This window comes from Gobius niger (genome assembly GCF_951799975.1).
Source record: "Gobius niger genome assembly, chromosome: 2".
Lineage (NCBI taxonomy): Eukaryota > Metazoa > Chordata > Actinopteri > Gobiiformes > Gobiidae > Gobius > Gobius niger.
In genome coordinates this window covers 25,471,175-25,498,354 of record NC_136853.1, presented here as the reverse complement: position 1 = coordinate 25,498,354, position 27,180 = coordinate 25,471,175, and the positions used below count along the sequence as shown (strand labels likewise).

General features: G+C 40.3%; 2 protein-coding genes across 4 annotated transcripts in view; one reads left to right on the top strand and one right to left on the bottom strand.

Moving 5' to 3' along the window:
- The window catches only part of sez6l (seizure related 6 homolog (mouse)-like), a 33,749-nt gene extending 29,580 nt beyond the window's left edge, over positions 1 to 4,169 (top strand). Inside the window, exons 13-17 of one of the 3 annotated variants that reach the window (XM_079582873.1) lie at positions 285 to 479; positions 1,174 to 1,209; positions 1,406 to 1,520; positions 2,817 to 2,922; positions 3,525 to 4,169. In XM_079582873.1, coding sequence (XP_079438999.1) covers positions 285 to 479; positions 1,174 to 1,209; positions 1,406 to 1,520; positions 2,817 to 2,922; positions 3,525 to 3,554 — 482 coding nt within the window. In that variant the 3' untranslated portion in view covers positions 3,555 to 4,169. Of the gene's footprint in view, positions 1 to 284; positions 480 to 1,173; positions 1,210 to 1,405; positions 1,521 to 2,816; positions 2,923 to 3,521 lie in introns of all 3 variants that reach the window. The other 2 variants (XM_079582872.1, XM_079582874.1) reach the window with 2 other exon arrangements.
- A 941-nt stretch (positions 4,170 to 5,110) lies between these two features.
- On the bottom strand, positions 5,111 to 21,109 carry slc4a5b (solute carrier family 4 member 5b). The gene is made up of 25 exons (XM_079552298.1): positions 20,834 to 21,109; positions 18,559 to 18,688; positions 18,312 to 18,472; positions 18,094 to 18,249; positions 17,878 to 17,982; positions 17,581 to 17,636; positions 16,612 to 16,769; positions 16,448 to 16,535; positions 16,201 to 16,355; positions 15,999 to 16,124; positions 15,761 to 15,935; positions 15,555 to 15,688; positions 15,306 to 15,486; positions 15,144 to 15,234; positions 14,871 to 14,902; positions 14,588 to 14,779; positions 14,197 to 14,310; positions 13,608 to 13,769; positions 13,354 to 13,532; positions 13,204 to 13,276; positions 12,672 to 12,740; positions 12,113 to 12,286; positions 11,544 to 11,705; positions 6,000 to 6,052; positions 5,111 to 5,469 (listed from the first exon to the last, which is right to left on the bottom strand). Exons 1-25 carry the CDS (start codon positions 20,889 to 20,891, stop codon positions 5,196 to 5,198), a joined length of 3,258 nt encoding a protein of 1,085 aa, XP_079408424.1. The 5' UTR covers positions 20,892 to 21,109; the 3' UTR covers positions 5,111 to 5,195.
- Positions 21,110 to 27,180: the final 6,071 nt, after the last annotated feature.

Genomic DNA, 27,180 nt, shown 5'->3' with positions numbered 1-27,180 from the left:
ATTTGGAGAGCGGTGTATATCAAAGTTTATAAAGTAGTGACTGTGGTGTTTCTTTCTCTACACATGTGGCTGACGCAGATTTTAGATGACTACATGAAAAAGGGTTCAGTCTTGTTCAAATAATAGTGCGAGTGTTGCATTTACATTGTAATAAAGATGGTTAACAAATGTGAACATCGTCCTTTTGTGCTGCTTGGCCGTTCATGTAGTCTTGTCATCTCTGCCCGAGGGAAATTATCCTCTTGACTCCTGACGTTGAAAACCTCTTTTCTCTTCTTCTTTAGCTGAGGAGTCAGTATCCTGTGAGAACCCTGGCCTCCCTGACAATGGTTACCAAATACTGTCCAAAAGGCTGTACCTTCCCGGAGAGTCTCTTACTTTTGTCTGCTACCATGGCTTTGAGCTCATCGGAGAGGTGGCCATCAAATGCATTCTGGGAAATCCATCGTTCTGGAGCGGACCACTTCCTCTCTGCAGGGGTAAGAGCTTTTGATACTTTTGTTGGAACTCTGTTACTGCTGTCTGGAAAATGGAATGCTTCTTCTATTGCTGAATTTTGTGATAGATATTCATGCTACAGTGTAAGTCACAATGGGATATTTGATACTGTCTTTAACATCATCAGCTATTTGAAACAACTCACATTCACTGTCAGCAATCTACTTTGGACAGTAGAAGAAAGATATTATATCACACTTGGAGAGAACCTGCCAGAGGGCCAAAATACTTCTCAACACACTCTATGGGGAAATTTCCCAAAACTTCAATAAAGAGATTTTGCACTTTAGCTTAGCATATACTAGTAGCATGTTCATCATTATTTATGGCAGGGGACAAACTGCTTTTGGGTTTGACAGGCTGTCTCATGCTCACTGCCATACAAAGGGTAGTGAGTTATTAGCAGTGCTTAGCTCATTGTAGTCAAGTATTAAGTGTGCAAATGTGAAAGCTGATGGACTGTAGCGAAATGTCCCATTCCTGTCTTAAATACTGAAGCCTTGGCAATAGCTTGTGCATGCATTGTTTCCTAATATGTTTCCCGGCTTGTCCTGACCATGTTTTAATTGTGCAGTTGTGGACTTGTGCAGTAGTGATAGTGAGAAGCCCACAGGTTGTGTCAGTGAAGTCAGTATTCATAATGTTTGCACCGACTGACAGAATGATGTCTTGCAGCCAACCATGAGTGCTTTGGCAACCATGCTTTGGAAGGTGAGTGTGTGTATGTTGGTGTTTGTTGTGTGGGCTCTGCAATGCATCAGTATGACCTGCCTGTTGTGATCATTTCAAATGTGTCTGTGCACCACCTGATGTTTGATCTACTACACACAGAGCATTCATCTAAGCTTGCTGCTCATTGGATACTGAAGTAAACCATGTGTTAATGTGAGTGTGATGTATACTTTAGTTGCAGAGGCGACTGCACATTCCACTCTCGAAGGAGGGAACATAGCCCTGGCCATCTTTATCCTGGTGCTTGTACTGTCTGTGCTGCTGGGAGGAGCTTATGTCTATGTCACAAGGTATCTGCGCTTTTCTCTTTTATAAAAGACTGTAATAATAAGGCACACAGTATAGTTGGTGCCAGTCCCATTATGGATAAATCAGAGTCCACCATTAGGGCTGAACGATATTGAATTAACTTACAATATGCGATACGTCTGTGCAATATTGCGGTAACGATATTATAGCGATATTTTTTATTTAACGCCATATGTTCCACTCTAAGTAAACACTAATTGTAAGTAAATCGTTTTTCAGCAAATTGTGTCAAAACAAGATACAGATACAGATATTGCATCGCTTAATATCGCCATACGATATTTTTTTTGGCGATATATTGTGCAGCCCTATCCACCATCCTGTCTTCAAAAAAAACAATGGGAATTGAGGGTTTACTTATCTATTGACAATATAATTTTAAATCGACGATGCATGGAAATTGTTTAATGAATTAATGTGCCACATAGCATTTAATAAGCATATGCAAACACTGTACATCAGCCATTCCCAAAGTCATCGTGGCCCCATAATTATGTACTGTATTTGTATATAAACTTCATATACATTGTATAAGGTTATGCAGTAAATGGAAACAGATTGTTGTCAACAATAACAAAACAATTCAGATGGCAAAGTTGTCATTATTACAATCATCCATCCATCCATCCATCCATTTTCTTCCGCTTTATCCGGGGCCGGGTCGCGGGGGCAGCAGTGTCAGCAGAGATGCCCAGACTTCCCGATCCACACACACCTCCTCCAACTGTTCTGGGGGGACCCCGAGGCGACACCAGGCCAGCTCGGAGACATAGTCCCACCACCGTGTCCTGGGTCTTCCACGAGGCCTTGTCCCACTAGGACATGCCTGGAACACCTCCCGCGGGAGGCGACCAGGAGGCATCCGAAACAGATGCCCGAGCCACCTCAGCTGCTCCTTTCGACGTGAAGGAGCAGCGACTCTACTCTGAGCTCCTCCCGGGTAACTGAGCTCCTCACCCTATCTCAAAGGGTGCGCCCAGCCACCCTGCGAAGGAAACTCATTTCAGCCACTTGTATTCGCGATCTCGTCCTTTCGGTCATTACCCAAATCTCATGACCATAGGTGAGGGTGGGAACGTAGATCATTATATTATTATTATTATTACAATCAAATAATGGCAAATTTTTTATAAAAATTTTTGAAAAACAAATGACTTGTAATTTCCCAATTGTAATATAAGTCATGGGGTTAAGCTGTATAATAACCTGGTAACATGAATTTCATTAATTTTGCCACTGCTGGTTAAATGAATGAAATTTGTTTTTTTCTTCTTCAGGTGCCGCTATCACTCCAATTTAAGATTGCCTCTGATCTATCCTCATCCGTACCGTCAAATCACTGTGGAAACTGAATTTGACAACCCACTTTACGAGACAGGAGGGGTAAATGTTTGTTGTTTTTATATTGTGGTTTTTTAATTATCTACTCACCATTCATATATATTTAAGTATTTAACCTCTTATCCCCTGCCTTAACTGAGCACTTTTTCTCCAGTTCGGCTTTACCCAAATCTAAAAGCTTCTCGACTTGGGCTTACAGCCTCTAGACCAGAGAAACGGCTCATTTGAAAGCTAAGACCTACAAAACTGATTGTGACTTTTTTGTTGCGTTGCCGGCGCGTTTTGGTCACATTTTAGAAGCGTTTTTGTCGTGTTTTCGTTTTTTTTTTTTTGTCTGCTTTTCATATTTTTTTGTCTTTTTTTGTCTGCTTTCTTCATCGCTTTTTTCACTTGTTTTTTGATGCTTTTTTTGTCGTGTTTTCGTCACATTTTTAATTGTGTTTTTGTCACCCTTTTGATGCTTCTTTGTGGCTCTTTCTTTGTTGTATTTTCAACCTTGTTTTTGTGGCTGTTTTTCAGAAGCCTTTAGATTTGAGTAAAGTCAAACTGGAGAAAATGTGTTTGGTTAAGGCGGGGGTTAAGAGGTTGAGCATATTGTAGTGATGGTGTTCTATAATTATATTTTCCTCCTTCCTTTTCAGCAGGACAGTCGTGAATATGAAGTATCGATATGAACTGAACACAAAAGAGATTTTTAAACCAAACCCACCGTCCTACCGTTCACCCTCTCCTCCTGGATGGGGGAGGGGGTAAAATGATGTCCAATCCCTGCTGTGAAATGCAATGATTCTTTTATGTCTCGTCTTGATGTGACTCTTAAAGGGGTGACAAAGAGATTTGGAGATGGGACAGTGGAATGCAAGCGGTGGCATGAAGCGGAAGACATGAATACATGAATGGACAAAAGTGGCTGAATGAGGAATTCTGCATCACAGCGTTGAACCTTGCTGTGTCTGTTTGGGGAATTTTGTTACTTCCTTGAGCGGTTGACGCCTCCTCCATTCACTCTTTTTCTCAGCCTGTCTTCGTCGGAACAAGCAGGGTATAAAGCTGGATATAAATTGTAACATAACATTAGGGTCAATAGTGTAATGTTGTAAAGCTCACTTCTAGTTCAAGAGTTGACATACTCACGCACTACTGCAGATATAGGGATGTTGGAATTCAGAATAGTTGCAGTTAGCCGACCTTAAAGCAGCGGTTTTGCCAGATGATGTATTTATTTTGATGTACTATATGTGATGTTTTATGCAGAGCAAATTACAATTATACAAGTTGTTTCCCTTAATAAACTTTAAGATTTTCAATCAAGTAATGCTCCTTCCTTTTTTTTTTCCAGGATACAATCAATCAATCAATCAATCAAACAAACAAACAAACAACTTTTTGTTTATCCCGAGAGGCTATGGAATAGGATTTAAGACAATTAACATTTTTTTTATTTAAAAAATAAAATAAAATAAACTCCAAATATAATCCTACAATAGAATTAAAAAAATAGTAAACAAATATTATCTTGTAAAGCTTCGTATTATCAAAACTTTTCATTTTGAATGATATATATGACACTAAACTCTTTGGCTCACACTTGACTGTAAACAACTTAGTATCAACTTCAGTATCTTTTTTTCTTTATTTCTTTACAGTCCAAATCCAGAGTTTAAATGGTAAACTATGGTTTATATCTGTTTCTGCTTACAATGCCATAACTTAGTGCTGCCAGCTTCGTATTTTGCATGAGGATTAAATTTACTTTCTGCTTTTAATATGGAAATCACATCTGTCTTTTTTATCACAAACTTTCCTTTGTGTCCTTTTATCTGATGATAACTATTAATTTGTGCGTCTTAAATCCCTAACTGCCCTTTACTTCAGCTCCAGTATCACTGAAAGCATCATGTTACACATACTAAATAAAGTCTGTTTCCTCAGCAGCAGAGATGAGCAGCCTGGTGTGGTGTGAGATCTGGAGCAGTAGATCAAACATTGATACATAAATAAAAAAACCCAGACAGCAGCTTTCATTTGCAAGATGCAGTTAAGTTCATGGAATCCATTGTTTATTTTTGGTATACACATGGTTCACAAATGATTCAAGGTTAAATACTAATTTCAAAACGCAAAGCTTAAATTACAAATGAAACATTGGCACTTGTGTGATACATGATTTACATGACCACACATCTAGCTAAATTGTACAGTAACATAATTGCAAATGGGACACCTTTCCGTAACACATTTTGGTTGTTTCTTCACACTTTGTTAAAAAGTAAAATCTTGACTCTGGACTCAAAGGTGAAAGGTTAGTGCCATCGCTACAGAACGGTCTCTGCGCAGGAGTCTTCAAAGTGTGCTCTCAGCTTGCTGTAGTCTCTGGCTGGTTCAGGGCTCCTCTCATAGCTGGGGAGATAAAGGCGGTGTTTCCGGATGTTAAAGTCAGATTCCCTGTTGGTCTCCATCTGGACATGGACACGGGGCAAAGGGGATGACGGTGCCGAGGGAGGAGGAGACCATGTAGAGGCACCCGAACCATTGCTCATCTGTGAGTGGACAGGCGAGGGGGGGCAGATCTTCAGATGGACGGTGATGCTGAGAAACAGCCAGGTTACAAATGTTTCATTAGTTGCATTTTACTTGTCTGGCGCAAGAGGGCGCTGGTTATCCATAGAAAAAAACTGTATTTTTAGTTCAAAAGACAAGAGTTGATGCAGCATGTTATGCAACAAAGATAACTGTAAAGAAACAACCAAAATACTGCACTATTACAAAAGAGTGACAAATCAGCTAGAGATTTATAAATGACTGTTCATTACAATAAATGAATGTACCAGAAGTTAATCATTCTCTTCACAATAGTATCTTACAGTCATATTAAACAAAGTAGTTGTTAAAAAAAAACTACTTTCGAGTCACATAATGCAAACAAAATGTTTCTTATTTAATTTCGACTTCAATGTTACTCAGGTAATTTACAGTAACTGTTTATCCGTATACAGTCATTGTTGGTAACAATTTAAGTAACACAAGTGTGTAAACTGTCCTGTACTATTGATAATGCACATGCACGTGTGTAACTGTGTCCCAGTTTACATCAGATCATCAGTTTCAGCACACACTACCTGTGGTCCAGCTCATCGTCTTCTGAGGTGACCGTGGAGTACGGGTTTGTCTCCTGTTAAGTGCACAGACACAACAGAAAACACACACAGTTACACTTGAGTCAAGTTAAATGATAGAGTGTATATATGGTGGGTTAAATATTTCACACATCATTTCAGGGCCGAAAAGGACTGGTTCATATGTGGAGAAAGTAAAAGCTTTAAACATATATATAATATCTATAAATCTATAAATATATATCTATAAATAAAGGCAGTGGCCTATGATCAACAAACGATTTTATTGGTTTGTTTTACTTATTTTTTTAATTGGGGTGAGATGGCAAAAGGATTTACAAGTTTCAGTTTAAAAAAACTTCATATTTTACATGGGTAATACTGATCTAACACAGATTTCACATGACACCAACACAAATGTGGGACATCATCTAAATCAGTCGGACAGGCTGTGCATGCGTCATTCATTACTAACACTGTGGGAAGTTGGCTATTTCAGTGTGTTTGATACTTATTCCGCGTAGTGATATTACATTTGTATGTAATAAGTCATGGTTATCTAATAAGAGCCTATTATAATAACGGATTCACAATACTTCATTTCCTCGCATTACTTGGATTGTTATGCATATAGACCTGAGATATTTCTAAAGGTGCTGTGCACATATCAATTTATTTATTTTCAAACATGAAGACACTGGAAAAAGAGCAATGCGATCAATAACAGATATTGTCCGTCCATCCATCCATTTTCTTCCGCTTTATCTGGGGCCGTGGCGGAGGCCAGCCTGGCATAAAGCCATAAAGTATTTATACATACATATAATACATACATATCCATGCATCCATCCATCCATCCATCCATCCATCCATCCATCCATCCATCCATCCACAAGGTGGCGCTGTTGCCTCGTAGGTTACTGCCTGATGTGTCGAATAAAATATGTACTAAAGTGCGCCTCGACCAGGCGGTGGCGGCCGAGGGCGGAGAAAGGACTCTTAAATCAAATCGGACACATCATGGCCCGAGAACAGAGAGGAGCTTCAGATCACGCAGTCTCTCGCGTTTGTTGGAAAGAGTTAGTGAATTTAACTAATTTAACTAACTAAGTTGGTGATCTCATTTCTGCTTCTCCCACTCACTAAACAGACGCCTCACCACCAGAGCAGAGGATAGACTCTCTTCTTACAGTTTAGGATTAGAATAATTAAGTTCTGCTTTTTTAAATGTAGGTAACCTGTTGGACACACTGGCACTTTCTGTCAAATATGAATCATTTCTGCCGATCGAAGTAGATCGATCAGACCGATCTACCGATTCTAGGATTCTCAAGGCAAGTAAGAAGATGGGACTAATCAAAAGGATTAATGTTAATGATGGCACAGTTCTGTATACTGCTAATTCACAACAGAAAAACTCAAAAGAAAGTCCAAACACAACAAATGAAACGGTGAAAAAGTACAGTGATGTTTTCATGGTGTTGGTTGTCTTCCAACCAAATACAAAAGAGAGAAAAGAGATCTGAGATTGTGCATAGACCCAAGAGATTTGAATAAGTGGATCAAAGGAGATCATTTCAAGTTGTCAACGAAGATAGACATTACAAGTGCACCTGGCACGTTGCTTCTCCAAACTGGACACGGCATCGGGTTTCTACCAAATTGAATCCAAAGTTTTTCACCAGACTATACAGCAAATGTTCGATGTTGTGGAATTTGCAGTATTCCTTGATGACGTGGTCATATGGGGAACCACACAAGCTGAACATGACCAGTGCTTGGCAAAAGTGATGGAAAAAGCAAAGCAAGCAGGGCTGGAACTGAATGAACAGAGGTACCTGGGATACAACCGGATCCCAAAAAGGTGAGAGCAATCACACACAGAGAGAGCAGAGAGAAACTACGCATAAATAGAAAAAAAAAGAATTTAGGGGTGGATGCGAAAACTTTCATCAGTACATTATGGACATTCATAGACTAGAGACGGATCACAAACCACTGATCGCAATCTCCACACCACCACGCATTCAATGCCTGCAACTCGGCCTTCAAAAGCTTCTCTGGACTGTAAAGGAGCCAAGCAGCACATGCAAGTGCATGTGGATACCATGAAAAACACATGTCTGTGTTGAAAGACAAATGGAAACAAATCGCAGGATCTACATCAAATGACCACACGCTGCAAAATGTGATCAAAAAGATTAGTTTACCAGCAGAACATAAGCTGAGGCACTCATACCAAAACTTCAAAGAGGTGTGTCCGTGGGGGAAGGAGTTCTTCTGAAAGGAAAAAGGATTGTGGTACCAATTTCAATGCACTCACAAATTTATATCTCACACATGAAGGACATTTTGGCATTGAAAAGTGGCCAGTACAGTAAAACAAGAGTTTTACTGTACTGGCCACAAATGAACAAAGACATTGACAGTTACATCCAACGCTGCGACACATGTCAACAACACAGACACCAACAACAAAATGAGCCACTTCTAGCTCTCAGCAGATAAGCCTTGGAGCCTTGTTATGGTGGACTACTTTTAAAACGACCCAGAAGTTGCTTTTCTCACAGACATTACTGCAAAACAAGCACTGCAAAGCGATTCCTTCGAGACACGGAATCCCCGTGACAGTGGTAAGTGATAACGGACGTCCATTCAGCAGCCAAGAGTTCAAGGACTTTGCTGAAAACTATGGGTTCAAGCACGTAACATCAAACCCACTGTTTCCACAGTCAAATGGCTTGGCAGAAAAGGCAGAGCAGATTGTGAAAGTCAGCAGAAACACGCAGTGACATTTACCTAACGTTGCTTAACTACTGGACTTCACCACTGGAGTGTCTGAAATCTCCAGCTGAACTTCTGATGAGCAGAGAACTGAGAACTCGTCTACCTTGAGCTTCATACTTGCTCGAAAAGGAGGAAGATCAGTGTACAAATCAAGCCAAACAAACTCAGGCTTACAACAAATCTGCAAAAACCGCTGCTGCTCGGTTCGTTCATCAGGAGATAAACGCAGCACAGTGGCATTGACACACGTTGTAAATAGGCCGACAGAAGATCAGTGCATGTTTCTGACAGGAGGGGGCGTGGTATCACGATGGAGGCTCTGAATTGTGACGTTGGTTCATCCATCACGATGGACGATAATATGGCTAGGGAACAACTCTAGCCGGCAATGTGAACAAGCTCCTAGTGAGGTCATACAGGGAACGGACGGCCCTTAGCAAAAGGCCCCGGACCAGATACTCCCAGAGCACCCCCAGAAGACACCACAAGGAACACGACCGAATAAAGAGAGGGACTACCACCCCGGTCTGCCAATCCAGAGGCACTGTTCCTGACCGCCAAGCGATGTTGTAGAGACGTGTCTTGGCTGACACGTCTCTACAACATCCAGAGACGTAAGGTACTCAGGACGGATCTCATCCACCCCTGGGCCCTGCCGCCGAGGAGCTTTCCACTTCAGCTCAGGTGATGGGCGAGTCTCCCTCCGAGTCCCCAGTCTCTGCTTCCTCATCGGAAAACGGCAAACTGGGATTGAGGAGATCCTCGAAGTACTCTTTCCACTATTGGACGACATTCAGTTGATTAGAGTGAACCTGCCCCCCATCATACTCAAATTTAAATGAAAAAAATGTCAATCGTTTGTGCTGTAAAAATCTTTGTTTGTGCTGTTACGGTTTTTGAGATATTAATGATTGTTTTATTGGTCAGATCTGAGGTCACCTTGCTCATTATAAAGTTCCAAAATGGGTAAAAATGGTGTCACCGCTTCCTCTACATCTGTGCTGTTTTGTGCTGTAAAGATTTCCATTTGTGCTGGTTCGGTTTTTAAACTTTTACAAACTTTAGAGCCTTAAGGTGTTCACCCTCGTCCTCCTCTGAGGCACGTGCACGTGTCAGAGGAGCACGGCAACACACACTGCATGCAAAAAACAATCATCAATATCTCAAAAACGATAACAGCACAAAAGAAGATTTTTACAGCACAAAACAGCACAAACGATTGACATATTTTTCATTTAAATTTGAGTATGATGGGGGGCCAGGTTCACTCTAATTCTCAGTTGAGGTCAGCAGCTCCCCACGTGCACTGTTAACAATGTTGATGAAGCACGGCTTCCCCCTCCTGAGGCACCGGATGGTTAGAATTTCTTTGAGGCCGACCAATAGTCCTCCTCTATGGCCTCTCCGAACTCCTCACAGACATGTGCAACCGCACACAGATGTCAGTATTCTCGCCAGCTCAGGGGCCCCCTACGCTGTGATTTCATTTATTTTTTTAAAGAAAATTTAGCCCTCAAAATACAAGAAACGGTCTGGAACACTTTTATTTTATTACTTTTAATGTACCGAAGTAAGCTGTGAAAAATTTAAAGCAAGAAAAATGCCAATGCAAAAATAAGCTATTAACGGTGGTGCAGCAGTTAGCGCTCGTGCTTCACACCTAGACGGGGCGAGGTATATGTTCTCCCCATGTCTGCATAGCGTTCCACGGGGAACTCCGGTTTCCCCTACCACTAAAGTGAGTGTGTTTGAGAGTGTGGTGTGTTCCTTAACATGCACTGTCCCAACCAAATAAAATAATAAATTAAATTAGGTGGGGAATAGGTACTTACAGTTAGTGGCTTGGTTTCGGGAAGGGGGGTAGATAGACATGGGGTCTGGTCCAGTTGAAGGATCTATTAACTCCATATTTATCTTCTGGGGACAGGGGACGGGGTTTTGAGGCTGACAAAATAATAAATGGAAAGAGCATGCGGGGCAAGTTTACTTTTCTTTACAATGGCTTGATATAAGATCACATGTTTGTAAGACAGGCATGCACTACGCTCGCCAGTGTCATACTCAAAAGTGTAGGCAAATACCAGTACTTATTCTTACAAGTAAGGACTTCAAGGTGCGTTATGGAACTTTTTATGAGAAACAAAACATTTTAGTGCGCATGTAATAGTGTGGGGTCATGCTACACTCAAGGTTTGTTGAAAAAGAAACACGGACCGGGGCGTGTAAGAAAATAAATTAAACTTGATAAAATAAACTTTTGATAGATGGCAACAAGAAGTTGTTGAAGCATCAACATCTACGAAGGTACATTCTTGTTAAGTAGGCTACATTTAAGAAACACACGGTCCTGCTTTTGAACAGATCCAGACAGTAACATACAGAGAAACCTTTGGCTGTTGAAGACGAATAAATGATTATTGATGATAAAATCACGCTCTGTGCTTACCAATTGAGTATTTCTCTTTAAGCATCAGATTGAAAGTTGGATTTATTTTTTCAATTTCAAAATCGATTGAACAAATGATACAGATTGTTTAAAAACCTGCATTTTCTTATTGCCCACAGCCTTTGAGTATGACAGTTGACCTCTTATACACTATAGGGTTACACAGTTAAAGTCCATAGACAGTGTTATACAGTGCCTTTTCAGCAACACTGTGGGGCAGAGGAGAAACATACAGTATTAGTCTGAGAACACAAAGCAAGGGCAAGACACATAACAACAGATGTTCTTCCAAGAAAAACTACAGCATGTATCACCTCCTCATCGCTATCAGGCTGCTCCGTCTTCTCTTTCTTTTTCTTTTTGTCATCCTCTTTCTTCTTTTTGTCTTTGTCTGGCAGGATGTCATCGAGCCAGGCCAAGTCGTGTTGTGAAAAAACGAAGTCCAGTAGCTTTCGAACCACCATCAATCCTAGAATCTGTGCACAGGTCACAGACGATTACTGCAGTAACTGAACAAATGAGAAGCATTCATCATCATTTTTTAATGATTTATTGAAATGACAGTTCTGACCATGATGTTTAGACCCTATAAGATCTTAAACATTCCTGATTTGAGCCTAGCCAGACACAGAGAAGGTGCGGCGACACAGGTTACACATGTTCTAAGATGTAAATGATGAACAATATGGAACGCGTTGTTAATGTTTTTACCAATGCATTACAGATGCTTAAAAGTGTGCAGACACTATATATTCTTTCAGTTTATCAATTTAAGAGTAGTATAACCATTATTTATATGCCTATAGTGTGGAAAATTAGAAATCAAAAACATTATTTAAGAAAAAAAAACATTTATGAAAAATCTTAACAAATATATACCAACCATAACTGGGAAGATAATGGCCAGGAATGTGGATTTGAGGATCCAGAGGACCGCCAGACAGACAATTTGGATCAGTGTGAAGAGATGCACACGTCTAAGAGGAACGTGGCGCAAGAAGGAGAAGTCCGGTTGGTGTTTAATTGGCATCAGATACAGTTTGATTCGTTCCCAGAACTGCAAAAGAAAATGGAAGCTGAGATGTGATCGTCCAAGCTCCTATTCCTTCATGTCTCCATGACAGAGTAATAAAGTGTTAAGGAAAAAAACTTAACAAAGTGACATTGTAGATAAAATTCTTGAACGTACAAGCACATCACCAGGTGCAACTACAGTGAAGAGTGAAAAGGCCTGCACACTTACACCAATAAGACTGCATTTATTCATCCTCCTCAGGTCACCTGACCTCCATGACCTGAGGAAGATCCACTTGGATCAAAAGGCCTGAATAAATGCAGTGTTATTGGAGTAAATGTGCAGTCTTTTTCACAGATAAAATTCTTGACAAATCAGTCGAATCAAAGCAAAGACAGAACACACTGATTGAAAGTGAGTGTGTTACCTGTATGCCACTTAATGAAGCTACCCCCATGTACAGGAAAACACCATAAAGGACAGGCATTGGGATGTACTGAAATACAAACAGATTAATTACAAGTAGGCAAGTGTGAGTCAAGGAAGAGTCCTGTAAAGTATACACGGTATATATATATATATGTACTATATTACACTAAAAGAGAGATAGATGGGTGTTTGAGTTTTAATCTATCATTTATCTACCTGTGGGAGTTGGGGCTCAAGCCCACGACACTGAGAACAATGTGGCGGCAGCTTTTTCGACCACTAGACTATTGACTGTGCCTTGGTTTATATTTTCCTGTATTTTGATTATTTTGTAAATTCATTTAAAAAAATGATGGTAGTGGTATATTTTGCTGATTTTGTGCTTATTGTATTCATATTGTTACTTTTATTAATTTAGCTATTTTCTGCTAATTTAATGATCGTTCAACATTTTAGTTTCTGTGGTCTTGCAATTTCCCTCATGCATCACAAAAGTTTTTCAAAGTACTGGTAATACTGGATCTACAAACCTGTAGCACAGGAGCGAGGAAGACCGATAGTCCTGTCAGGACGAACACCAGAATCCCCGTGAGCCTCTGTTCCCTGAATATGAACAATATGACTTTACCACAACGCTGAGAGACACATCAACAACAGTGTTTTTGACTGTATGGTCTGACCTGACGCCGAGGAACTGCGGCTGCTCTCCAGGGGCACTGGACTCGCTCTCCATTTTCAATGAGTCGATGTGAGCAATGGAGATCACAGTGGCAGCTACATACCAAGGCAAACCCGTGAAGGAGCACACAGCCATCAGGACTCCCACCCAGAAGAGGTCTAGGTGATAGCCACATCCTTTCTGCAATCCCATTAAAAAATATATCACTTCATGGCTCTTTACACCAGTTGTTGAACATGTTTTGTGAGAACAGACCTTAAGTTTATTTTCCTTGCGATTGACAATGACCGCACTGATCTGCTGGTCCATGAATATGAGTATAGACACAAGGAGAGCTGGGACGGCGCTGGCTATGTACCACCACCAGGGGTTCTTGCCAAACGGCATAACTAACCAGCCACGGTCCGGTCGCGTGGGCTATAGTGTGTAGAAGAGAGATTAAACTTTAACTTCCTACAAAAACTCTAATGACAAAGTGTGACATTAGCTTGGAAAAATTAGACGGATAATATTAGTCATAGAGAAATGAGTGCATGGATTACCTTGACCTCTGTTGGAACAATCAGTTTTGGTGTGTCTAAGCCCATGAGCATATCCAGACCCACAAAGGTCATGATTGACATAAAGATGGCAAAATCACTAATTAGCTTCCGCAGCTACCAGAGATCCCAGTACATAGCAGTTGTGGGTTAGAGGAGCGCAGAAAGAAATCAAATTTGTAAAGAAAGAAATGAGAAAACTTAGTAAAAAAATCAGTGTTCAAGGAAACATAGTTAGTTACCTGATTCAAGGGTTAAAATAGGGAAATGGAGAATAACGGGGAACGCATTGGGACAGTGTGGACCTTGAGCTGTGTAGGGACATGGAGTTTAGGGGTGCCCAAGTCCAGCAGGCAATCCAAACCACAGAAAACCAGGATAGTTATGATGATGGCAAAATCACTGATCAGGGAGCGCAACTGGAAAACACATTTGGGTAAAGGACACATCCTTGTATGCATGGGCCAAGGTCAATGTAACTGTATTTACACTGAAAGTACTTCCTGAATGAAATATGAAGTGCACATCAAACATAAATGCTAATATCAGTATATTTGTACCAAAATAAACAAAAAGTGAACCCGTTAAAACACTACATAACAGGGAAGGTCATGCAGGTATGATGAGGAATAAAACATGCTGTGACTGTCTCGGAAAATATAAGCTTAAAGGTTGTGACCTCACAGCATCTCTTACCTTAGTTGGAAAGTAGCGGCTGAACTTGAACTTCTTGAGTGAGATAGTCATCGAGTAGGTGCCGAAGAAGAGGATGAAGGACATGAGCGCGAGGTCCGGGACATACTTACAGGCCTTTCCCACCAGAGAACCACCAAACTTCAAACACTCTTTCTTACTGAGCTGGCTATAGCCCATGTCAGTCAAATTAAACTGCACATAAAACAAAATGATTACAGTTTACAATGTACATCAAAATATATATGCATATATATTGCATAAAATGATGACAATCGTCACTGACCAGAAGAGTCATGTTGTCATCTGCCAATGGTGCTGCAACATTGAAGCCCAGTGCAGGTGCTGTGAAATATAGCAACATATACAGACATTTTAAGGGTAATATAAACCAAACATATGCAGAAAATATTACCCACAGCCTACTGTAGCTTATCAACAAGGTCATTAAACAGTGCTTACTTTGTCAGAGTCCGGAAGCAAAGCAGAAAGAAACACAATATTTTACTTTATCTCAAAGAATGTCAAATTGAAAACCAAGGTAAGAGCGAAAACTCACCCTGATCTGGAGCAAGACAATCACATCTGTAGGATGTGATGAAGTCGGGCTTGAAACCGCGGTTGATTGGGTAATACTTGAAGGCTCCTACCTGTATGAAACATATGAAATCCAGTCAGTTCATTCCTAACATGGTGATCTCTTCATGCAGATAACACGTACCATCTTTTTGATGGCATCAGAGATGAATATAAAGGAGATGAGGCTCGAGAAACCCTCTTCAGTGAAGCGTGTCATGTATCTGATGATGTAGCTGGCATCTGACAGAACCAGCACAAAACACTGCACACAGGAGTGAAGGCCAATCCACAGACGCAGCTCCATGTAGTCCACATTATTATTCCTGTCAAAGGACACAGTTAAGCAATCAATATTATAAGTATTTTTTATGATATCAGTGGTGTTTCTTACTTGCAAAATTCATAAAGTAGTTTTTCAAATATAAGGATGGGTCCAGTAGAACTGAGAATGATGAGAGGCTGACCACCAAACAAACAAAACACAGTTCCAGCCAAAGCAGTGCCAAGAAAACTTTCCATCACACCCTAAAATCAGAGCATACGGAGAAGGTTACTTGTTGTACCATTAATATTTGACAATGGTGTTTTTTGTGAAACCTGGTAATTGTCAGTGGCATCTCCCAGCAAGCCTCCAAAGGTAATGGCATTAGTGATGCAACCAAGGTAGATGAAGAGAACAGCAGAGATGGACTGGATATGTATGCCATCGTAGATATCACTGCAGTACCAAGGAACCTTTCTTTTGATGTCCAGCCATAATCCACCGCAAAACCTTCATGGAAAAAAAAAACATAAAACACGGAGCCATGCCTAACCACACCAGATAGAGTTATACCTTCCAGTAAATTTCAGTTCCTCTCCAATTTCGTGTTGAGGTGGCATCTCATCATCTTCTGCTACTGCTGCTCCTCCAGCTGAGCCATTCATTTGTCCCAGCTCATTCAGGTTGAGCACTGACTTCCTTTGGTCAAAAAGGCATAACAACTAATACGCAGTCGAGAAATTCGTTAAGTGGATGAGAAAACGTACAAACACACCTCATCTCTGCAGAGGGGACTTTTTTCGGAGGTTCTATGCGAATTTTAGGGTCCCATTCCCCCGGAGGAAGAACAATGACTTCATCCAGAAACTCATCAACACCAGCAATCAGGTCCCCTCTGTCTCGAGCTTTGTAAGCAACATCACTGAAGAGCTGGTACATAAGGTAAATCACAATTAAAATACAGTTTCTTCAATGCTCCATTTATTTATGTATTAATAACAGTATATTCTATTTCCGCTTACATCATCCACCATAAGTGTGGCAATAGCTCTGCCAATCTCATTGTAGGATTTGGTTTTGCCATGTGGACCGAGCAGAATAAAGAGAAACCTATGGGGAAACATGGATCTGAGTGGAGAGGCCACAAAAGAGCTGAACAAATGTGTCTGACAGTGTGGGCACCCACCTGGTCGGGACAGGCACCTCAGTAAGACCACCCAGAGTAGTGGCCTGAGATAAGCGCACAAAAGAAACAAATGGTTTGTCCAGAAAGTCCACCTCCCCAATAAGGACGTTGGAAGCCTCAGCATCACGGGGAATTTTCTTCATAAACTTGTTCTTTAACTAGACGAGAAGATGGAAAACATAAAGGGTGTGGCTGGAAACTGGCCCACCAGTCCAGAGACACCAACAGTGGGTGATGGGACCAATTTGGTGGGTCATGTGCCTTTATCAAAAGTTACTGCTGTTAAATCATTTTGATCATTTTTACTAAAACATTGTCAAAATGCTAAATCTTTTTATCCTGAGTTGTAATTGATATTGTTTCATTTTCTTTGCAGCTTGTCGTGATTGGTTGATGTTGTGCCCCGAAGCAAAACACCAGTAACTTGATAATCACAGAACTGCATTTAATTGGGCTCCATTTACAAGTGAAAAGGTGATTTCTCCTCCTGAACTCAAACGTGAGACATATAGTGAGTGCGAGAATAAAAATGTATTTACAATCTGTCACTTCACCATGTGCTTTATATCTCACCAACTCGCTGGTTCCATTAATCAGTTTATTTGGTCTATGCTTTAGTATCTCATGAGTAATATGTATTGGACCTTTCAGTGGCCTAGTGTCTGTATGTACTGTATGTTAGCTTGGCACCTCTATGACCCTCCTGGATTAATTTTGAGGATTTCTGTTTTTTTTGGATGGGATGTATGCATAACCATGGACAAATGACAAAGCAAACAAGGTAAATATATCACAAAACCTGGCACTATCCTGATCTCTATCATTAATTTGTTTTCACAGTGAGGGTCCCTGACTGGGGTCGTGGTCTGAACCCGTGTACGGAACCAAATAAAGAAATAAAAAACATCTCATGAAGCGGGTGGACAACTGCCATTGTACAAAATAGACAAAAAAAGACAACAATTTTACCTGGTCTGTGCTTGGTGTGTCTGAAATATCATTCATGCTTCGGCTCTGGTTGTAATCTGTGAATAAAACCAGTGTCAGCCTGGTCTCAGTGAGAGTAATACAGCATGTATACAATATTGTACAACAAATGGAAGAGGAAAAACAATTCAAAGAAAGAGGACAAAAGCGCTACACTTTTACAGTAACTGACCGGTTATCACAATAAGGCCAAATATATCCAACAAAATATCTGAGCGTCTGATATGAAGTTAGCTCCTGGGAATGAGGCAGGTGCATGCATGTGGTGCTTCGACTCACGCAGGCGGCTAAGGCTGCTCGACTGGCGAGAGCGAAGGTCTTCTGTGGAGCGGTGGATCCCAGAAGCTGTACTAGTGCTACGACTCAGGTTAACAGGACTACGGCCTGATAGTGGTTATAGAACGGAAGTGACACAAAAGCAGTCGGATGCAGTTACTGACAGATTTTGTTAGTTGGAGAAAAAAGGTGATGAATGTTGCAGGGAGGGAGGCTTACTCGGAGCTGAACTGGAGGGCTTCCCGATGTCTGCCAATGAGCGGTGGATCGGTTTCTTGGTCTGGTGACGATGCTTTCTCAGAAGCACAAAACTGATTTTCTCCTTTAAATCCGGAGCAATTAGGCCATCAGCGATGTGCCGTTCCAGTATCTCATCTAAAATGAAACAAATTGTAACGTCAATCTGGGCAACACTAGAAGCCGATTAGAGAACTTACCCACAATCTGCGGCAAAGAATTTCCCTCCAGATCGAGCAAGATGCTGCCAGTCTGGAGACATGTGCGCAATTCAAACAGGCTGTGAAGGGTCAGTGTGGACACGTGAGGCTTGCTCCATCTCTCTCCCCCTTCCTCCACCTTCTCCTCAAACTTCACCCATCTGGAAAAGTGCTTGTTTTCAGAAATGTCTTCCAAGGTTGTACCATGTAATACCAGTCCTCAAAGAAATATGGAGTAACTTGGTACCTCGCCGACTCTTTCCACTGGAGCTCCCCTCCCTCGTGCTGTAGAGTGTCCATTTCGGTGAAGATAGTGGGGTTGGGTGTGCCGTCATCATCCCCCAAAATGTGGCGCAACCGCTCTGCTGCCGGAGACACTGTGTAAAAGAGAATAATGATAGAGACAGCCATGCTTACATTTATTTACCAAACAATAAAATCAACATAAAAAAACTCACTCTAAAGCTACTCAGAATTATTGATGGGTCCCACAGGATATAATATCATATAATAATGTTTATGTTATTTATTTGGTTTATTTGACAGATATAAACACTGACAGACTGTAATAGAAGTCTTATAGCAGAAGCAGCACTTGTCCCTATGGGCTTTTATAAACATTTCTCTGCCTTTTTAGTCACATTTTAGGTGCATTTTGTGTTCTTAACATGCTGAACACAATCTGCAATCATTTGGGTCAATATAGTGAAATATAAGAACACAATATCCTTTTGGCTAACAGTCCTGAGTGAATTATCCTCCTATAAGTAAGTGTTCTAGCTCAACATGTAAAAAAAAAAAAAAGAATGAACAGGGAAATATTTGCTTTTAAATGAGTTATAAAACACATTAGAATCAAATTTTGCTTAAATGCTCTAATTAATTATCTTTTAACTAACCATATTTCCATATTCAACTGTTCTTTAACAAGCACACAGACAGAGACAGTCAGTTCCTTTATTGACTGAAACTGATCTATTAGTCGCAACATTTTCTAATTTTGCCCTGAATAAATCAATCTCCATTAACATTCAGGCCTGCAGGCGTCACTGTGAGCGCTGTTCACTGTGTTGCTTGTTAAAAGTCAATGACATTTGACCTCATAGCTCAGAATTGCTCTGATGCAATACTGACCGGATCAATTCAAACGCCATGTGACCGTGATACCAACAAATGAAACCAGAATTAGCTTAGCGACTGATCTGAGCGCACAGTGTTCAGCTGTGAGGTGGTCAAGGTCATCATGAGGTCGTTTTACTCCAGGTTTTTACCTGTATTATGGGCTCGTAGTGAGTAACATGTGCAAATGTGGAGGCAAAGAAAGCAAAAGTCCACTCTGTTCATTCAAGTGCGAAAACCTTATGCTAGAGGTTAGCAATTAGCTTGATGTGTTTTACTGCGTCATGGATTTGCTTAAACCCAGAGGTGGGAAGAGCAGCCAAAATAATATTGAAACAAGAGTAAAGTTACTTAAAGGGATATTTCGGGATTTTTAGGGCCATAGGGCCTCATTTCCTAGTTATCCAGAGTGTTGCTGATTTCTGGAGATATTTTTTGTGTGTAATTCATGCAGTTCTTATATTTGAAGAGTTAGGTGGCGCTGGGCTAGTGCAAGGCTAGAGCATTTCTATGGTATCAGCTACACTGCATTAAAAACAGTCTGACTCCACATTGCACCTGAGGCAAATCACTTATAACGCCAGACTAACCATATAAATGTCTGTGTCGATAGAGTAATTTTAACCATTTTGCATTTAAAATAACTTATATTTGAGCAGCATCAGCTTCATGGTTGTATAAGCTACGCAGCGGCGGAGTGATCTGCTAGAAAATAGTCCCTCAAAATGCGATCATTCATGTGATGCAAGATCAGTAATATTCCAAAAATTATTCTATGGACACAGACATATATAGTCTGTTGTTATAAGTGATTTGCTTCAGGTGCACTGTGGAGTGTGTAAGACTGTTTTTAATGCAGGCTAGCTGATACCATAGAAATGCTAGCCTTGTATTAGCCTAGCGCCACGTAACTCTTCAAACAGAAGAACTGCATAAATTACCCAAAAAATATCTCCAGAAATCAGCAACACTCTGGATAACTAGGAAATGAGGCCCTATGTCAAAAATCCTGAAATATCCCTTTAATAATAATTTTACTGCAGTAGAAGTAAAAAGTACTGACCCAAATATGTATTCAAGTAAGAGTAAAAAAGTACTGTATGAGTATTTCTGAGTAACTGTTTGAGCGCAAAAGATTGAGTTGATTCAGGGGTGACATAAATTATAAGAAACAAAACATGAAATAATGACAAAATACCATAAAACCATATAAAAAGCAATCATGAAGAATTAAGTACATAATACACAATATATATTTTTTTCATGTGTTCTCTAGAAGGTGAAACATCCTGCCTGGTTTTTTGCCCTGGTTCTGCAACGCTGGACCAGTACCAGTACTGTTCTAATTAAGCTTACAGGCACTTCATTGGACATAATAACCACATTCTGCTTACATTATTTACCTCTCTCAATGTCAGCCAGTGTCCAACAGGAAGGAGAATAAATGCCAGAGTCCTGCATGCTTTCCAAATCCTAATCCAAGCTCGAGTGCGAGGATCCACGGTTCAGCAGTCTTTGTAGCTCACAGTGAGTATCAACCCGGTGTCCACAATCACTCCTTTAGCATGAGCTTCTCTGTCCTCTGAACTATCCCAATCATGTGAGGTGCTCAGATATGAGCAATTTCAACCTGTCTGAAAGACTCAAATCGTTCAAAATCAAAACAACACTCGCAGGTTTTAGGTGGGTCGACATACACCACGAGGTCCTCAAGGCCTCTCCTGGCGCACACAGTCATGTATACTCAAGTACATGCTTTCCCTGACAAAACTGTTCTACTTCAAAAACTAGCCAATGTCTTTTAAATGACCTCCTCAGACCCACAGCACAGCCCAAATAACCCACACCAGCTTTGCCCTGCAGTTTTTCAGCTCTAATCAGCTTACAGTCCTCAGACTTTGTGGCCCCTTGGGAACGGGGACAAGGCTGGAAAATATTCTTCACATACATGGACCCACCGGTAAATTCACATTCTTATACTCACTGACCTGTGACTTTAGTGTCGATAAAGGATTTTAAGTATGAATGTGACTGGACTGTTTGTTAAGTTGTTTTGACTGCATTACTCATTACTCACTCACAGTCACTCAGAATAATGTCACTATGGTGTTCAAAAATGCTCTGAGGAACTTTATATGTGCCCCAAAGAAGAGACTGGTGCATCTAACATGAACTTAAACGCGCCTAAGTATGAAGTTCAATTTACTCCACACAAAGCGGAACATGATTTGTGATATGGGAAAGGTGTTGCCCAGTAATCACCAATAGATCACCACCCAGAATTTGAGCTACTTCCATCTTACTATGATAGTGGTTTAGTGGAATGTACAAAATAAAGTGGACAATATAAAACAAAATGTAACTCATCCTCCATCACATTCAAGTCACACAGGGAACAAAGTTTGTCCTCTTCAGCAACACGAAAGAACTTATTCACCATAATAAATCCTTTTCTAAGTGATTGTGGGGTCTTTCATCTCCCCCTGGTGTCTCTGGCCAGAAAACCAAGAAATTGCAACTTTCCTGCCGACGGGTCGGAGTCACCAATACACACTAATGTAATCACGAAGGCGCTAACAGGCTAACGGGCAAAGCTAACTGCGGGCTAGCGCCACTTAAACAGTATTTACAGTAAAGTAAATACAGTGAGTGAAAAAAATGATCTCCATTGTGTAATTGGATGTACAATATCCCCCTCTCCCTTTTTTTGTGCTCTTAGAATATAATTTACTCCCACAGACAATTAATGAGTAAAAAAACACAACATGCTACGACACCTGCAGAGGCACTCATGGCCTCTTGGGGCATGAATTACTTAGAACTGCTTTAATTTTATTCACTAGCCCAGAGCTCTCCCTGTGGACTCTGAGCGGAGCTTAGTTGCCTCTGTGAAGCTCATGAACTCACTGAAGACCAATCCTGGGTGTTTATATGAACTTGTGTATGCTAAAGGAGAGAGACCATACATGAACGCGGAACTGCTTCTCATTGTAAAATGCATTATTTGTGTTTTGTCCCTATGTATAGCCAGTTTCCAATTCTTACACCATGCACTTAGAATATCTAATATTCATTATATTATAATATCATTTGTAAATTTGTTTCTGTTTCTGCCAGGAGAAAAATATCATCAGCATACGGTAAGATACATAAATTTGTATCGTCAATATAAATACCAAGGTTGGCCTCCTTGATTTCATCCACCAGACCGTTTAAATAAAATAAAGAGAGAATAATGAAGGTGACAGCACATCTCCCTGCTTTACACCAAAAGGGATGGGGAACCAGCCAGTTTTGAAGGTGCACACAGACAACAGGCGCCTTATACAGTCACTGAACTGCATTGTAAAATTTTACCATTTATATCATACGTGAGTAAGTTGTGCTGTAAAAGATCCTTGTTCACCCAATCCCAATGTCTTTTGAAAATCTACAAAGCAGGAAAAAGAAGGGTTTCCACGTTGAAGCCGTGCCGGTATTATGCTTTTTTCAATCACATAGCACCAGTCTATATCACACTACAATGATGACGAAACCTTCTGTTGGTCTGTAAATGCAGTAAATTAGAATAACTGCCTTGTATAAAATTGCTCTCTCAAAATGGCTGTAGTGAATGTCTTGAAATAGGCCTCTGTCTCTTTAAGAACCTCTGACTCTTTCCGACACGCCCCCTCCACACGCTGCCTGTGGCATCAGTTCTGCTGAGGAGCAGTGGTTGGTTACTGGGCTGGTGACGAAAGCTCGGAGGCGTCTCCAGGAGGTGGAGGCGTTCCTAGGAGGACTCAGGCAAACCTATCCCTAAAATAGCTGCCATCAGAGTTTTTACAGATTACTCAAAAATACGTGAATGTGCCAAGACAACACTTAAGGCATGTTTTTAATGAGGGAATGACACAATAACATGATGTAAAGCTTGAAAAAGTTGATTTTTCATAATACCCCCCCTTTAAAGGAATAGGCCACCGTTTTTACATACTAAGATATGTTCTTACCTCACTTTAGACGTGTTAATATATCCCCGTCTGGTCTTTGTCCGTGCGCTCTGCCAGGCAAACGGAGCACATACGCAGCCTCTCCCACATGTCACATAGCTCCAAAAAAGCTCACGATAGAAGCTACCAAGCTCTTCCATGTGTTCCCTATTTAAATAAAGTTACGTGAAGTGTTTTCATGCGAAGTATATTTACACAGAAATGTAACATGTCGATTTTATAAGCAAATAAAAAGGGGGACTATATTGTGAGGCGTAATGATACGAGGAGCACAGCGTCCGCGTAGTAACTCCTAAAGACTTCCCCCGCTCACTTCTGTCAATAACCTTTAGGAGTTACTGCGCGGACGTTTTACTCCTCGTATCATTACGCCTCACAATATAGTCCCCCTTTTTATCTGCTTATAAAATCGACATGCTACATTTCTGTGTAAATATACTTCGCATGAAAACACTTCACGTAACTTTATTTAAATAGGGAACACGTGGAAGAGCTTGGTAGCTTCTATCGTGAGCTTTTTCGGAGCTATGTGACATATGGGAGAGGCTGCGTATGTGCTCCGTTTGCGTGACAGAGCGCGCGGACAATGACCAGACGGGGATATATTAACTCAACTAAAGTGAGGTAAGAACATATCTTAGTATATAAAAACGGTGGCCTATTCCTTTAAGCCGTTCTGCTCATCTGTCTGAATGTTATGGCTTTCCAGATAATCATTGAGTCTATTATTGGCAATTGCGATGTATAGTTTGTACACTGTGTTGATCAGGATGATGCCCCTGTAATTTAGTGGCAGTCTAGGATCGAGTTTAGATGATTTAAGGTATTGGTTTAATGATGGACGGATATCAAACTGATGGAATAATGGAATTAAACAAATCATCAACCCAAGAGGGGGCTTTAAGAGCCTCATTCGGAATCCGCTCAATGCCCACCGCTTGATTTGGTTTAGCTGAGATTATAACTATTCATCAACTGAAATGTCAGAATTTAACAAATCATTCTGGCCCAGTCTTATATTTGACATTTCAGTTTCTAAAATATTTTTCCTCAAAGAAATGTCTTTAAAATATTCATAAATCAAATGATGAATGGAACATCTCCATAAGAATGAATCTGGATTTTTGGTTTAGTTCTTGACTGCAAGTGCTGCAGCAGCTTTGTCCTCTCCTAAATCGCCTTTTCATAAACTGTAGCTTTTTATAAAAAAAATATTGCTGGTGCTTTTTAAATTTCTTTTTTAAGACTGTTCTTTCACTTGGATTTTTGGATTGAAGATATTGTTTTTCAACTGATCTGGCCTTAGCCCAAAGAGTGTGAAGCTCTTCATTACAATATGGTTGATTTGATTTGTATCTTAGTCTGTTCTTTACTCTGTTTAATTTATTCTTCGAGCGCCCCATTTCCTTATGTAAGATATCACAGAACCTTCCATACACTTTGTCGATATTTTGTTGTGTTTTTCCCTCTTGATAAAGTTGGTAAAGTTGTATTCCATTATATTTCCAATACAATATTCATTATGTTTGTCTGTTGAGGAAAATTATGACTCACGGGCGAAGGTTATTCGAGAAATGAAACATCCAGTAATAAATGTTTGTCAAATCAATCAAACTGACCCAGCCTTTAGAAGAATTTACATAGTTTGTGGTGTCAAGAAATATTTATCTGGTTCGATGGATTTTGACCAAAGTATTGTTGTAGCGGCAACCTATATAGGCCAATCAAAAGCTGAAAGATAATAAAATACACCAACCAAAAAGGTCATGTTCCTGACTCTCAGTGCTCCCCGTGTCTTCTTCATATCGCTCCTCTCTTTCATGGAAGCAGCCTCGTCGCGAGTACTCTCGGTGGTGGTGGTCGGGGTGGGAGTGCCGGGTCTCTCGCTCAGCAGCGTTGGCATAGGTGTGGTGTCTGCGCCTTTTCCTTCTGTGGGAAACTGGAACTCCAATATACAGTGGCTGGACATCTGAAGATATACAGTACAATGGCACGGACAGCCAAATGTCAGATTTAGTTCTACTTTATAATAATGCATAATATATAATATTTGTGTTTGGTGCAGTAACTGAACAGTAAAATTTGCATCACCTTCATCCTCATATCGCCTGTGACCTTTACTCCTCCCTCTCTGCCAGTCATGATGGTCCATTCTGAAAGAGACACAAATACAGGATAACACTTGTCCCAAACTGTAGTATTTGGTTGAATGTTAATTCAGCACGCCACATCTGTGGAACCAGGTGTGAGATCCAGTGCTAGGGAGAATACTTTGAAATTGTATTTAGTTACTGAATACTTGCCTTAGCGTGTAACATATTCCGTTACTTTATCTAATCAGAGTACTGTATTCTGAATACTTTTACATTGATTGTCATTATATTTATGTATAAATATGGTGTATAGATACAAAAAACACCTGATAAACTCACTTACCATTGATGAGCTTTTTTCAGTTTTATTTTTCTACGTTTCTTTTTCTTATGTATTTTTCTACTGCATGTTTGTATTGTCCCTAGTCTTGTGCTTTTATGTGTCAGTGAGTCAAAGATTAATTTCTTCCTTTGTTTAACTATTCTATTCTATTCTAAATCTATTTCTATTCTATTGTAATTCTATCTATTCTAATTCTAATCTATTCTATTCTAATTCTAATTCTAATTCTAATTCTATTCTATCACATGACGCACATGTGCAGTGTTTGTATGAGCTGTGTCATTAGGAGTTTTAAATCTTTATTTTATTTTGGGGGCCTTGAGTAGCCTACTGGGATGTATTCCATTGATATTTGGAAAGTAACTGTATTATAAATACTCTCAAATGAAAGTGTAACTTTACCAGAATACAGTTACTCAAAATGAGTATTGTAAATACATGTATTTAGTTACTCCCCAACCCTGAGCAGATCAATGTACATGACAGGAAAAGTCAATAACAATCCACTGCAAGCCTCTGGCCTCAGTCGTAACACATCATGGAAACTAAAAACAAAGGAGTTTTTGTGTTTTCCAATAAACAAACGTATCACTGTTCATATCGGGGAAAGGTTGTGACTTAAATAGAATCTCCAGTGCTCCCATTCGCATCGCAAACCTGTGTCAGTGTATTCACTAGTGTCTTGTGGGGCCTGTGACGTAGGTCTGGGATTTGGGCGAGTTTCTGAGCTGATCAATACGTGCCATTTGCAATCACTAACTAGTTCCTGAAACCTGGTCACTGACTGTGAAGGACAGTCACATGAGAGCAGTCATGCAAACACATTTGTGAGCCAAACTGCAGGCTTAATTCACACCAGGCTCCAAAAGTAGGATTAAACTATAAGACTTTAGAGAATAAAACATGTGTTTACACCTTTACTACGATATTAAATGTATGCATTTCAACAAGTTCATCAAGACACAGCGTTACTGCACTGTAAGAGTGTTGAGGAACAAACCCATTACATTGTGTCAGCATGAACACAGACGTCTTTGCCCAAAGCCCCAAAATCTCCTAATGCGGAACTTTTCTACACTGGAATTTGTCCATTCATTCTCTGCAAAAACTTGCTATAAAGTAAGATAATGCCAGGATATTTCACATAATACAAGAAATAGCAATAGCATGAAATGTGGCTTTAACGTCATAAGACACACAGTCACATTGTGCTCTAAATAAACAAATAACCAGTTTACTAGTCATTTCACTTTTAATGCAAACATAACTAATATGCAACAAACCGTGTCAGAAGTCAGTAAATCACAAATAATGACAAGCAG